The sequence below is a fragment of the Saccopteryx bilineata genome, chromosome 3 (genome assembly GCF_036850765.1).
Source record: "Saccopteryx bilineata isolate mSacBil1 chromosome 3, mSacBil1_pri_phased_curated, whole genome shotgun sequence".
Lineage (NCBI taxonomy): Eukaryota > Metazoa > Chordata > Mammalia > Chiroptera > Emballonuridae > Saccopteryx > Saccopteryx bilineata.
This window is the reverse complement of record NC_089492.1, coordinates 90,306,156-90,320,772: the sequence shown is the minus strand read 5'-3', so window position 1 is coordinate 90,320,772 and position 14,617 is coordinate 90,306,156. Positions and strand designations below refer to the sequence as shown.

The 14,617-nt window shown below is 36.6% G+C and overlaps 1 protein-coding gene across 10 annotated transcripts in view; it reads right to left on the bottom strand.

The window, feature by feature from the left end:
* The window catches only part of BIRC6 (baculoviral IAP repeat containing 6), a 247,818-nt gene that overhangs the window by 61,436 nt on the left and 171,765 nt on the right, over positions 1-14,617 (bottom strand). For all 10 annotated transcript variants that reach the window (XR_010730270.1, XM_066266863.1, XM_066266865.1 and 7 more), the window contains exons 54-60: positions 13,613-13,834; positions 11,322-12,102; positions 8,638-8,781; positions 7,730-7,859; positions 3,596-3,727; positions 2,501-2,668; positions 812-985 (exon numbers count right to left, since the gene is read on the bottom strand). Coding sequence is in view for 9 of the 10 variants with exons in the window: in XM_066266863.1 (XP_066122960.1) it covers positions 812-985; positions 2,501-2,668; positions 3,596-3,727; positions 7,730-7,859; positions 8,638-8,781; positions 11,322-12,102; positions 13,613-13,834 (1,751 nt within the window). In the remaining variant the exon portion in view is untranslated. The remainder of the gene's footprint in view (positions 1-811; positions 986-2,500; positions 2,669-3,595; positions 3,728-7,729; positions 7,860-8,637; positions 8,782-11,321; positions 12,103-13,612; positions 13,835-14,617) is intronic.

Genomic DNA, 14,617 nt, shown 5'->3' with positions numbered 1-14,617 from the left:
CTGTTTATACTTTCAATAGTCATTAGGGCAGAGAATTGGTTGTTAAATTATTTGAATCCCACAACTGAACACCACTTTATATAAATTATCAGTAAATTGAAAATCCTGAATTGAGATTCTCACTTTGATTATAAAAATGATAATTCACATGACTCATGCAGAAATGTTAGAAATTAAAGTACATGTGCCTATAACGTAAGTGATACTATAAGAGTTAAGATTAATTTCTAATGAAAATAGCGACAATTTTTTATATTTACAAATAGCTCATTCATAAAGAAAAATACCTTTATGTTAAGTTGATACAAGAAATAAAAAAGGGCCCTGGCCGGTTGGCTCAGCGGTAGAGCGTCGGCCTGGCATGCGGGGGACCCGGGTTCGATTCCCGGCCAGGGCACATAGGAGAAGCGCCCATTTGCTTCTCCACACACCCCCCCTTCCTCTCTGTCTCTCTCTTCCCCTCCCGCAGCCAAGGCTCCATTGGAGCAAGGATGGCCCGGGCGCTGGGGATGGCTCCTTGGCCCCTGCCCCAGGCGCTAGAGTGGCTCTGGTCGCGGCAGAGCGACGCCCCAGAGGGGCAGAGCATCAACCCCTGGTGGGCAGAGCTCGCCCCTGGTGGGCGTGCCGGGTGGATCCCGGTTGGGTGCATGTGGGAGTCTGTCTGACTGTCTCTCCCCGTTTCCAGCTTCAGAAAAATACAAAAAAAAAAAAAAAAAAGAAATAAAAAAGAAAATAAGTCAATAGCTATAGAAATGCTTGCCTCCTCAGATTATAGACTGTACTTTTAAAAGAATATGATCTGATTACATACCTTTTTCAGGGTGTAGTCTTTTAAAAGAATCTGTTTTTGATAGACTTGGGTCTGTGATAACTCTTGATCCCAATTTAACAGTCAGATCTATTGAGCGGTAACCTTGAGGAAGTTTTCGGTCATACAGGAGAGTTAAAAGTTGAGCAAGCGTCATTTCAGCAGGCAATGGCTGGCCTAGAAGTGACAGAACTAAGTTAAACCTGGAATCCAAGAGAGAGACACTGACCTGATTTAACTTAGTTACTTATTTTACTAAATTATAGGTAGGAGATTCTGACACCAAATTCAGACAATCCATAGAAAATTTACAAAAATTAAAATCTATTTGACACATGTGAACAACAAATAATGTCTGTAGAAAGTGTTCATTAGTCACTAAACAATCCCACCAAAAAAAAAAAAAAATTAAAAAAAAAAATAAAATAAAAAAAATAAACAATCCCACCAAGACGTTCTGAGCCACTGCAAATAGAGACAAAGATACAGACATTCCTTTAACTCTGTGGTTGACAAATCTATAAAAGGCCAGATATACTGCTCACAAAAATATGGGGATATTTTATAGCTTCATGTTCGTTTTGAAATACGCCCTAATTTTTGTGAGCAGTATTTAATAACTATTTCAATCTATGGAAGCCTTACAAACTGCTGCAACTAACTTTTGCACTGTAACATGAAAACAGCTACGGACAATACATAAATGAGATTAGCTGTATTTCAATAAGACTTTTTTTTTTTTATAAAAAGAGGCATCTGGTCTACCAGTCATAGTTTGTAAACCTCTGCTATAAATCAACTATGTAAAGTTAAGAGGGAAAACCCATTCAAAGTTGGTTGGAAATTTGCAACGATACAGTAGCAAAAATGGAGATAAAATGGCTATCACCTTGATAGACTAAAAGTATATTGGTCAAAGAACATGTTTAGCTGGGAAAAAAATATTGCTTAATTATTAGTGACACATCTAAGAGTATTACAGCCAGACTAGTTATTTAAAATTTGCCTCACAATTTTTCCTCTATCACTTGTGAACTCTCTAAACCATTTATCTTACTGCATATTTTATTGCACAGTGACAGTGACACTTAGGAAACTAGTAAACCATAATAGGCAACATTATAGTGTTTAAAAGGATATGAAATAGGCTACTTCCTTTTTTGTTGCTGTTTATTTTTTTACAGAGACAGATAGTGAGTCAGAGAGAGGGATAGACAGGGACAGACAGACAGGAACGGAGAGAGATGAGAAGCATCAATCATTAGTTTTTCGTTGCACATTGCGACACCTTAGTTGTTCATTGATTGCTTTCTCATATGTGCCTAGACTGCGGGCCTTCAGCAGACAGAGTAACCCCTTGCTGGAGTCAGCGACCTTGGGTTCAAGCTGGTGAGCTTTTTTTTTTTCTTTTGCTCTAACCAGATGAGCCCGCTCTCAAGCTGGCGACCTTGGGGTCTTGAACCTGGGTCCTCTGCATCCCAGTCCGACGCTCTATTCACTGCGCCACCGCCTGGTCAGGCGGCTACTTCCTTTTTTGCTCTCACTTCTCTTGGAAGTGCATGGACAAAGTTGGTAATTCATTTATCTCATCAATAGCATCTGATTAAACATGATCCTGGTGATTACACACCTGATTTGTATAGTTGTAAGATCATCAAAATTTCTTAGATGTTTTATCATTGTGAACATTACCTGCCAAGAGCTTGTGGAACAGATGAAACACTGGGACAGTGATGATTTTGCTGGCAGTCTCTGCTGCTGAGGAAGCACCTCCTATCTTATCAGACACTGTCCTCCCTCTCCTGGACGGGGGCCGCGGTGGTGTAGCTGACACAGCACGCTTTGACTGGGATTTCAGTCCTAAAAGTAAAGAACCAGTACGATTCTATAGAGCCAACACACTAATGAAGTAAAAGTGTATTTCTATGATATTTTAATAAAGAACCACATTCCTAACCAACGCCAAAAGAAATGTTTCTTTTAATCTAAAATCTGATTTCCCAATTCTATTTGTCCTTCAAGAGACTCCACAAATAATACTGGCTGCATTTGTAGCTGTTTTCTAGGAAAGTAAAAAATACTGTCAGCTACTGTATTCTATGAGATACAGATGACCGTCCATTTACTAGAAAGTAGTTTTGTGAAAATATGTGTAGAAAATCTTGTGTTCTTAATTTTTCTCTGACAGACTAGATTAAACCAACACACAGGTCTACTATTTGACAAGTGGGTACTCTAAGCTAAACTTCTCTCTTAACTAAAATCATCACACCTATGTTAAAGAATATATCCTCCCAAATTACCACTTATTTTGGTCATTTTTTCTTCCTGTACATAATAGAAAAAACTCATTTTTTCAACCAATTTCTTTCAATTATTTTTATTTTCTACTTTTATGTAAGAAATGAATACATCATAAATGAAAAACTGATGAATAGTTTTTCACCTTGCTTTTGCTTTTTTTAAAAACAGGGAGGTTATATAAAAATTTCTTAAGACATAGATTTGTTAGAGTATAATTCTCTGTACACTGTCAAGTTGAATATCTAAACTACTCACACATGTTCAATATCTGATGACATATTGTAAGCTTTGGACATAAAATAAGTTTAATAATTCCACTACCAAAGAGTAACAGATTTCTGGTAAAATAGTTTTATATTTAGTACTAAGACATCATTATAAGTAAGCTTTTCTGCATTAACACTTTTTATTACATGAAGTTCCAATAATATAAACTGTTACACTGTATAGAAACCCAAAGTTTATAAAAAACAGAAAGCATACCTGAAGCAACAACAACACTATAATTGTCCTGAAAACCATTTTCTGCCTTAACTTTTTCTTTCTCTTCATGGTTTTTCTTTTCTTTGTCATCTTTTTGTTCACTAATTAGTTTAGCGGTGATACTTGGTGTATCTGTGAGAAAATACTATGTAAAATACATTGCTTTTCAAAGTTATTAATAAAGGAACTGACAAATATCTCAAAGGAAGATAATATAAGTTTACATTATCACTATGTATAGGTAAATGGGTTAATATGAAGAAATATTGAGGCAAAGTCTGATATCAGTGAAAGAGAACCACCATTGTTCTTAAGCCAGCATACTTAATACCCAATCTCCAGAAAATATTACATATTACAAAGTATTACATATTACTTCTAAAGGCAAGAAAAACCATTACCATGAAAATTAGCTTTATTTTAGGTATAATTCAATCTGCTTGCCACCTAAATCTACCTTGTTCCTTACAACATGCATATCAAGAAGATTGTTTTCAAAATAAAGAACAGTCTTAGCCTTAGCAAAGTTACAAAAAACCTAGAAAGGGCTACTAAGGTATTCAAGCTCAGGATTCATCCTAAAGTGTTACATTAGACTTCTAGATATTCTATAAATGCAGTATAAAAACAAAATTTCATTAACAGATTGTTTTGCTATTTTATTTAGTTAAAAATCTTACATAATGTTTTACCAGTGTTTTAAAAATGAAATCTAATACTTTCATAGTTATTACTGAGTATTTTTCTTTTCATTACTTTGGAATATGGCATGCTGTTGAAAATCATGAAAAAGATAGAAATGATATGGTGAACTTTCCTGATATTAGAAATGTTTTCACTAAGTGGATATAATTAACATAATTTCTTTTTACTTTTCTAACAACACAATTATGATACAATGATTTATTAAATGATTAGAAAGGTAAAATAATCATGATAAAACAGCATCTTTTGTATCATCCCACTATTTTACAGTTTTTTAAAAGTGTCTGAATATGTCCCAGTGATCTCAATTTTTAGATTCTTCCTAACTGCAGCTTGTCCTTACACAGGTCCTGCTTTTGTGAAATTAAAAAAATGTATAAACACTATAAATAATACATACATAATAAGTCAATGCACTTTACTTTCATACAAAAACAACTAAGGAATTCAAAATGGCAAAAATAGTAACATAAGAGTAAAATATTTAAGCAATAAAAAACTCACACAATTAACTCACAGTATAATCAGGTAGAAAAACATGAAAGGATCATGAGGTGATAAGAATATATTGCATTTAGTGTTATACCATTCAAACAAAAAAATATCAGCCCTGGTCCGCCTGGCGTGTAGATGTCCTGGGTTCAATTCCCAGGCAGGGTACATAGGAGAAGCAACCATCTGCTTTTCCACCCCTCCCCCTCTGACCTCTCACTTGTCTCTCTCTCTCTCTGTCTCTCTCTCTTTCCCCCTCTCCTGCAGTCATGACTCAGTTGGAGCAAATTGGCCTCAGGCACTGAGGATGGCTCCATGGCCTCTGCCTCAGGCACTAAAAAGAGCTCAGTTGCTGAGCAGTGAAGCAAAGCCCCAGATGGGCAGAGCACCACCCCCTAGTTGGCTTGCTGGGTGGATCCCGGTCAGGATGCATTCATGAGTCTGTCTCTGCCTCCACTCCTCTCACTGATTAAAAAAAAGAAAGAGAAGAAAAAGATATCACTTCGAAAAGATTTTCTCAACTTCTTGTTTAAAATTATTCTGCTTTGTATTTCTACTTTGGTCAAGATAAATTAACAAAGATGAGATTTGCTCCCCCACATGAAATAATTAGAAATTAAGAAAATAGCCTGGCCTGCGGTGGCACAGTGGATAAACCTTCAGCTTGGAATGCCAAGGTTGCCGGTTCGAAACCCTGGGCTTTCCAGGTCAAGGCACATACAGCAAGCAACCAGTGAACAACTAGCCTGAAGCAACTATGAGTTGTTACTTCCCATTCCATGCTCCTCTTTCTCTCCTGTCTCTGTAAAATCAATAAAGTATTTTTAAAAATAAAAAAAATAAAATAAAGTAAAAAATAAAAAAAAATAAAAAAAAGAAATTAAGAAAATATATGAAATAATAGTTTTCAGACACTGGGAATCAGGAAGGCAGGACAGTGATACCGAGTGAGTGAAACCATATGGGGTGAGCCCCAGGGTTGTTCCAGCTTACTGCCTGGAGAGATTCCCAGGCCATAGCTCAGCACAGCTCAGGTGTTACCGAAGGTGAGGATGCAGAGCTGGGACACCAGGAGGACAAAGGCACTTGGCTGCAGTTTGGAAGGCACAATGCCAAGGAGAAAAGATCACAGTAAGCAATATAAATTATCCAACATTTTAACTTCAACATTTTAAAAAACGTTTTCTCAAGATGACTCTTTGTTGGACTTTTTACTAGGATATAGTGATCTTCCAAAGCAATCAGTTTATTTTTTTTTTAATTTTAGGTAATGAAGGGAACTTATCTGTAAACTAAATCAGAGAATATGACATTATAGAAAATAGCCTTCTTTTATAGCAAAGATAAACAAAAAACCTTAAATTTCCAATTACTTTGCAATATAATATCTATCCTCCATTATCAAATTAATATATAAAATCCCAATATTTAAATTTTGATACTATTCCCCATTTCCTTCCTTCATTTAATTAACTAATTTCTCATTTTTTTCTTCATTATAGAAAGGACAATTTCAGGGCTCTGTCAGATAAAAGTTTGTAAAAATCTAATTTTCAGAGAAGTAGATGTAACAGAAAAAGTAGACATTTTCAAGTAAGAAAAAAAATTGTACTTATACATTTGTATAGTATTCTGTGTAACTTGTAAAAAGATGAGGTAAAAAATTTTTAGAAGAGTTATAACTTTTATGCACATACTTGTATTAGATGTGGTAAAACTGGAAAATAATCTTTTCTATCTTATTTTCTCATGGTGATTATATACATTCATATAGTTTAACCACTTTTATTTTATTTTTTTTTTAAATTTTTATTTATTTATTCATTTTAGAGAGGAGAGGGAGAGACAGAAGGAGAGAGAAAGAGGAGAGAGAGAGAGAAGGGGGGAGGAGCTGGAAGCATCAACTCCCATATGTGCCGTGACCAGGCAAGCCCAGGGTTTCGAACCGGTGACCTCAGCATTTCCAGGTCAATGCTTTATCCACTGCGCCACCACAGGTCAGGCCAACTAACCACTTTTATATGGTTAACAACTCCCAGTGTCTTCAATCCAGTCTTTTATTTTAAGCTTAGATTTGTATTTACAACTGAACTCTAGACATCACCAGCTTTTTAATGAGATACTGCTGATTTCAATTATAAGTGTTGCTTAAAACTTAGGCATGTTCATGTACAGAAATATACTTGTATTACATTAAAATGTAAACAGATAACTTTCCAGATTGTTTTTAAATTACAACATACATAAGATCCTAAATACTTTGAAAGGCTGAATATGTATCTTGCTCACTACTGTATATCTCCACTACAAACTATTGTGCTTACAAATAGCAGATATTCAAAAAATTCATTCACTGAGTAGGGCTTCTGAGAGGCAATAAACTCAAACCATCCACAGTCAATTTGCATATGTTTTTAGGATGTTAATAAATGATATACAAAGGTATCATGTGAGAGCTTTCAAAATACAGGTAAGAAAACAAAGGAAAAAGTTCTCTCTGCTTTTCCACTGACAACAGGTCACCAATCAATTCTACCTACTTATTTTCATCATCTGAACATACTTATTCCCTAGATTTAATAAATGTTTATCACTGTCATCCAAGCTAATACTCTGGAATTCAGCCAGGTGGTTTATTGTGAGAAAATTCTATCAATGGCTTCCCATAGCTTGTCTACATATCCAACTACTTATTCTTTCATTACTACACATGACACGCAACACCAAAAGAAATAGAGATGCAGAAATCTATTGTACATTTTGTCTTCATCGGCTACTTACTCATGCCTCACAGTGTGAAGATATCTTGACCTTTACTAGCCATTAAATGGTTGCTGAGTGAATGAATGCAGTAAAATAAACAGTGATAAAAGTAGTAAAATTCCAAATACATCGATCATAAAGTTAAAGAAAAATTAATACTTAAATCTGACTTGCCTGACACTCTGTCAAGGACTTCTGACAATGTTGTAGAGACTGGCAAATGAAGTGTACGGAACTTGTGGCCTGCTCCATACATTGGATGCTGGATGACATGGCTAGTAGCATTGATTCTACCTTTGTACAGCTGAAAATGAATTCAAAAGAAATCAAGATGTGATTTTTTGAAATACATATCATGAAACAATTTCAAAAGTATAAAAAATTCGACAACTCAAACAAAATATAAAGAGCTTGTTTTATGTATTTCTTTAAATGTGGCACATTTATTTGCCATGTGAATTGTTGGTCCTACCATACCTACTTATGTTACTATTTCCCAAATCAAATTATACTATTCAAGGTAATGCATAATTAGGTTATTCTAGGCAAAGAGGGTTATCTGAAAGAGATTTTTAAATTCTATTTTCACCTTGCTTTATTAGAAATTAGAACGTTGAGATAACTGCAAACTCTGATGTGAAATTATAAAGTATCTTTACAAACAGATATCATTACAATTTCATTTAATTAGTCCTGGCAGTTTTGCTCAGTGGTAGAGAGTCAGCCTGACATGTAGATGACCTGGGTTCGATCCCCAGTCAAAGCACACAGGAAAAGCAACCATCTGCTTCTCCATCCCTCCCCCTTTCCCTTCTCTCTCTCTCTCTTTTTCCCTCCTGTAGCCATGGCTCAACTGGTTTGAATGCATCAGCGCCAGGCACAGAATATGGCTGCATGGAGCCTCCAATAAAGGGCTAAAAATAGTTCAGCTGTGAATATGGCCCCAGGTGGGCAGAGCATCAGCCCAGATGGGGGTTGCTGGGTGGGATGCATACAAAAGTCTGTCTCTCTATCTCCCCTCCTCTCACTTGGAAAAGAAGAAAAAACAGGAAAAAAATTTCATTTAACCATTAAATACTCACTGGACAGGGAGACTGAAGAAACATTGTCACTTTCTCATCTTCTAGCATCAACTGCAAAAATAATCTACGTACAAACCCTGAAATGTTCCCCGATGTAGGAAGGTTCCCTCTTTGAGGAGATGTCTGAAATAGTTCACAGAGAACCTGGCAAGGCAAAAGAGATTTAAAGCTAAATTTGGTATTTATTTGCAGCTTTGTATTTTAAATGGAAAATAAGAATGTGAATTAACAAGTATATTTGAATATATCAAATCAGCAATAAAAAATAGATTATTTTATCTTAAAATATATGAATACAGAAGTTAGATAAGAAGTTAAAGTAAAACAAAAATTTCTGTGGATAAGAGACATTACTACTATAGAGTTTTCACATAATAAATACAAAGAATGACTTCCTTTTAACTTCAGTCAGTATCAATATGGTTGTAATACAAGATATGAAAAACATATTACAAATATAGAACCCAGCTTTAGCAAGAACCTGAGAGATGATAATTAGGCCAGAAAGCAATGGGACATAAAGTTTCATGCTATCCAAAGGCACAAACCAAATTCTCAAATACCACATACATGGCCTTGGTTTTTTAACAACGGTAATTAAAGCATTTCCTTTTAATTAGGCATATTAAGCAGATATAGTTTCCTAATAATTACTTTAGATAATAAAGTTCCTTGCTCTTCTTTTGTTTTTTTTTTTACATAGGCAGAGATAGACAGGGACAGACAGACAGGAACGGAGAGAGAGATGAGAAGCATCAATCATTAGTTTTTCGTTGTGCGTTGCAACTTCTTAGTTGTTCATTGATTGCTTTCTCATATGTGCCTTGACCGCGGGCCTTCAGCAGACCGAGTAACCCCTTGCTGGAGCCAGCGACCTTGGGTCCAAGATGCTGAGCTTTTTGCTCAAGCCAGATGAGCCCACGCTCAAGCTGGCGACCTCGGGGTCTTGAACCTGGGTCCTTCCGCATCCCAGTCGGACACTCTATCCACTGCACCACCACCTGGTTGGGCTCTTGCTCTTCTTAATAAAGTTATATCATTCAGTTTTTTTTATCATTATGACAGCTATCCTTCTAGATAAGTGATTTTCAACCTTTTTCATCTCATGGCACAAATAAACTAAAATTCTGCAGTACACCAAAAGATGCTTTTCACAAATATGACCAAAATAAGGTACAATTGTGATTTAAAAAAAAAACAACTAGTAATTATCTACACCTTTTTTGTTCCAAAGTGACTTTTAAAAAAATCAGATGCCTACATTTTACGTACATAAGAATTTCTGGAACCAAGAATTAACCAATCAGATGCGACCTCACTATGTAACATGACCAATAAGATGTAACTGCTATTATCAGACCTATATATTTATGGTTCAAGACAGGGCATTCATACAGTACAGCTTTGCTTTGTTGGCTGTTGTCAATTTTTAATTCCAAAATCTAGAGAAAAAGAGGTCAGTGATCCTGACTAAACAGGTATTGCATGTTTTAAAAATTCCAGCATACACAGGTTGAAAATTATTGTTCCAGCCTGAACGCCAATGTCACAGTGAATCGAGCATTGACCTGCAATGCCAAGGTCCCCATTTCAAAACCCAAACATCTCCAGCTTGAGCATAAGCATGCCAGCTACAGAGTGGGGTTGCTGGATTGAGCACAGGATCATTAACATGATCCTAAGGTCACTGGCTTGAGCAAAGGGTCACTGGACCAGCTTGAGGCCACGCCCAGCCTCCCCATTCCCATTCAAGGAACATATGAGAAGCAATCAATGAACAACGAAAATGAAACCACTATGAGTTGATACTTCTCACTCTCTTCCCTCTCTCCCCCCCTTACTGCCTTCTCCTCCTCTCTAAAATCAATTTTAATAACTAAATAAACAATTAAATAAAAGAAAACCGCTGTTCCAGACAATAATAAAGTTTGGCCTGAATAAGCACTATCAAGTAAAAAGGTAAGAAAGGAAGAAAAAAAAAAGGTAAGAAAGGAAGCTGATGTTTATCGATGTTAAACATGTCTTGGATAGCCCCTACGCTAGGTACCCTATACACATAACAACATTTAATCTTCTCAAAAATAAAAATCTTTGAGGGAGGTATTACTAACCCCACTTTACATCAAACAATTTGTTGAAGCAACTAGAAAGAAACAGAATCAGGCAAAAGCAACTAGATTTACTCTTGAAAAAAATTCTAGCTTTCAATTTTGGCCCCACAGACTCAAAAGAATTATCTTCCACTGTTTTACTGTAATTTGTCAGGAGTCTCCTATGTAATATCTTCTTCATTAGAAGCAAACCAACACTAGCAGCAATGAAAATGAGGCACTCAATGACCACCTTCAAGTGGTAAATCCTGTTCTAGCAGCTGAAGTTCTTCTTGGGGGTTTGTTCTTTTTATTTGGGGGAGTTTTAAAAAAGGAGTGTATGGTTTATAGCTAGAATTTCCATGAATTTTCCCATTATCTCATCAAAAAGAATACATGATTCATGTGATAGTTAAGGAGAGCAGAGAAGAGATACCAGTACTATTTCAATTATGTTTTAAATTCATACCCTTATACATACCAAAGCTCAAACTTTATCACCACCTGGCCATAATACATGCCCCTTTCTTAACTAATTTCACTAGTACCATTTGACGAGATGCTTAAAACATAAGCTAGGTTTTCCATTTTTACCTGTGCCATCAGCTTCTGATTATTAGGGTGGCATGAAATACACTGCAGGAAGAAGGCAACAGTGGCATTCTCAATTGCCGTCCTCTGTTGGGTAGTCAGTCCTGCTGTAGTGGCTGAAGAAAGAGAAGCCGATCTTGCACTCGTCTGCTGAGCACCTAAATTATGTCCTCCAGAAGCGGACCCAGAGTGACACAATAGAAACAGAAGTGCTGTCCACAGTGGATTGACTTCAGACCCCCCAAGCCAGTCTTTCATAATGTGGCTATTGCCAACTTCTGTCAAAAACCTAAGAATAGGAGCAACCAGGTCTGCTGTGACAGGCATCTTACTACATTGCTGAGAAACATGATGCCGCCTGAGTTTGTCCTGGGAAGCATCTATTGACTGAGCAATACTTTCTGAGTAAGAAATGTGGCTAAAGCAGAAAGTAGCCAGACTCCTCACAAGAAGAGAAGGCAAACCTGAGTCCAGTAATTGTTTAATAGCTTCTGGAGACTGAGAAGAGGAAGCAAGGGTTGCCAAATGTGATTCAGTTAGTGCAAGAGGTGCTTGTGCGTTTTTAGAGTCATCTGTTAAAGACGAACTAAGATCTTGCTTTTTGCTGTCATCTGTCATAGACAGTCTGTGGTGACACTGCATTGGAGGAGGCGTAATTCCCATCCAGCCCATCAGTAAAGAGAAATAACTTGGATGTACGTGGCACATTGAACAAAGTAGACTATCAACAGCTTTCTTCAAAACCATATTGCAGGGAAGAGACATAGACCAATTAAAAAGTAACCTAGAGGAATAAGAGATACCACATTAAGAATGTGTATGTATATATACATACATACATACATATTTATATTTTAGAGAAAACACACTGTTTCAAATATTTCTATTACAGATCAATCTATACTCTGATGAAAACTGTCTAATTTATTTGACATAAATATTTACCTTGTAAGATTTCAGGAAGAAAGCTTGTGATAAACATTTAGTTGTTAAATAAATTAGAGTTTAGATTAGAAGTGTAAAATAAGTACAGAAAACCAAGAGATCTAAATTAAAATGCTTCTACATTAAAATGTTTGAGGTCTCTATGTGACGTCAAAAAAGTAACAAAGAGGCCCTGGCCGGTTGGCTCAGCGGTAGAGCGTCAGCCTGGCATGCAGGGGACCTGGGTTCGATTCCCGGCCAGGGCACATAGGAGAAGCGCCCATTTGCTTCTCCACCCCTGCCCCACCCCTTCCTCTCTGTCTCTCTCTTCCCCTCCCGCAGCCAAGGCTCCATTGGAGCAAAGATGGCCCGGGCGCTGGGGATGGCTCGGGCGCTGGGGATGGCTCCTTGGCCTCTGCCCCAGGCGCTAGAGTGGCTCTGGTCGCGGCAGAGTGACGCCCCGGAGGGGCAGAGCATCGCCCCCTGGTGGGCAGAGCATCGCCCCTGGTGGGCAGAGCATCGCCCCTGGTGGGTGCATGCGGGAGTCTGTCTGACTGTCTCTCCTCGTTTCCAGCTTCAGAAAAATAGAGAAAAAAAAAAATTAAAAATTAAAAAAAAAAAGTGACAAAGAAACAATGAAAAATTCAACCAAGGAAATGTTTAGTTCGAATTCTACATGATTAATGGCTTAAATTCATGTTTGCAAATCAAAAACTATTAGTGAGTTTCACTAAGCCATGGATTGTACCAACTGATAGGGGCAAATATGACAATAACAGACTGAAACACAAGAGGGCAACCTTTTATGAATCACGAGACTTCAGAAATAAATAAAATATTCTGCAACAGACTTAGCAGGTATCGAACAGTATGTTCAACAAAGCTTTAGCTGAGTATAGTGAAGGAATGTGGGTAGAGGAAACTACTAACAAAAGAACAATCATAACACGTGTCTAAAAAGTAGTAAATACTATCAATTGTCAAAACTGTCTGAAGTAGCAAGTCTTTCAAAATTTCTAGCTATATTTTACATCCACAGTTACACATGAAAGATAAAAGAATCTGATGGGTAAATGTGCAAACAGGACACTCTGAAGTGTAGAAACTATACATAAAACATCTCAATTATAGGTTGGAAAACAGGCAATGACACTAACATCCCTTCTTAAACTAAGAAGATAAACTAAGTTTTGTAATGACTCATTATAAAATTGTGCTTGAATATTTTTTTGTGTGTGTGCCTGAATATTTTTAACTACTACTTCAAAAGTATTATATTCATCCCAATAAGCATATAAAATACAGTTTCAAGTGAAAACTGAAGCGACCTAGTACTGGGGTGAAAAAAAAATTTCACAAATCATACTTACTCAAAGAGCTCTCGGTCCAGCAGTGCTGGCAAATCATACTCTACAAGCAGTTCATAACTATGCCACAGAATCGCCGCGACACAGTGCAGGTGAGAAGGAGACGGCATCAGAAGACCATACTCTATGGCCGAAGAGTTAGGGCACATGTAGCTCATCCCACCACTTCTCTTCATAGCAGCCACTCTTGCAGAGTCACTGACCCACTTTAACAAGGCCTGAATTCTTAAAAGAAGAACATGAATTCAAATAACCAGTTATATCACAACTGACATTTAATATGGATAAGCATCATCACTGCATGTAAGAAATATATTTATGAGAATATACTAATTGTTCTTGAAAATTTTAATTTTAATAGAGAAAAGAAATTATATAAGCAACAAGGAGATAGTAGTTCTAGTTTAACATTACCAATCTTAACTGAAGATGTTTGTTAACAACTGTAATTCAACAAATAAACATTGACTAATTCTTACCTAATTTATAACAAAACATATATAGTAAATATCTAGAATTATGGGATATAGTGCTTAACAAAATCTCTCTTCTAAATTTTCTCTCATTACAAATCCATACAACAGAGAGCAGTAATCTGGGGCTAATTGGTCATTGTGCATAATCACAAGCACTGTTAACATGTTTCATACTGGTGGCCCCCATCCATTAAATACCAGCAGCAGCCACCCACCCTCCTTTACTCTGACAACAAAATATCGCCCTGACAGATACACTTTTTCAAGTGCCACACTACCCTCAATGCCCTGGATCTGGGGACCACTAAATGAGAGCAAAATTTTTGAAGCAATAGTGCTTTGAAATTTAAGAAATAGGTAAGATTCACTGCTAAGTTCTTAAAATACTATTTATATTTCTTTTTGTTTTCTTTCAAAATTTTCTATTTTAAGCCATCAGATTGTTTGCTTCTGGGTAAAAGAAATAGAAGTAGGATGGTATATATGAAAACTTATGTTTAATGTTCACAAAAATCTCTAGAAATTACAATCA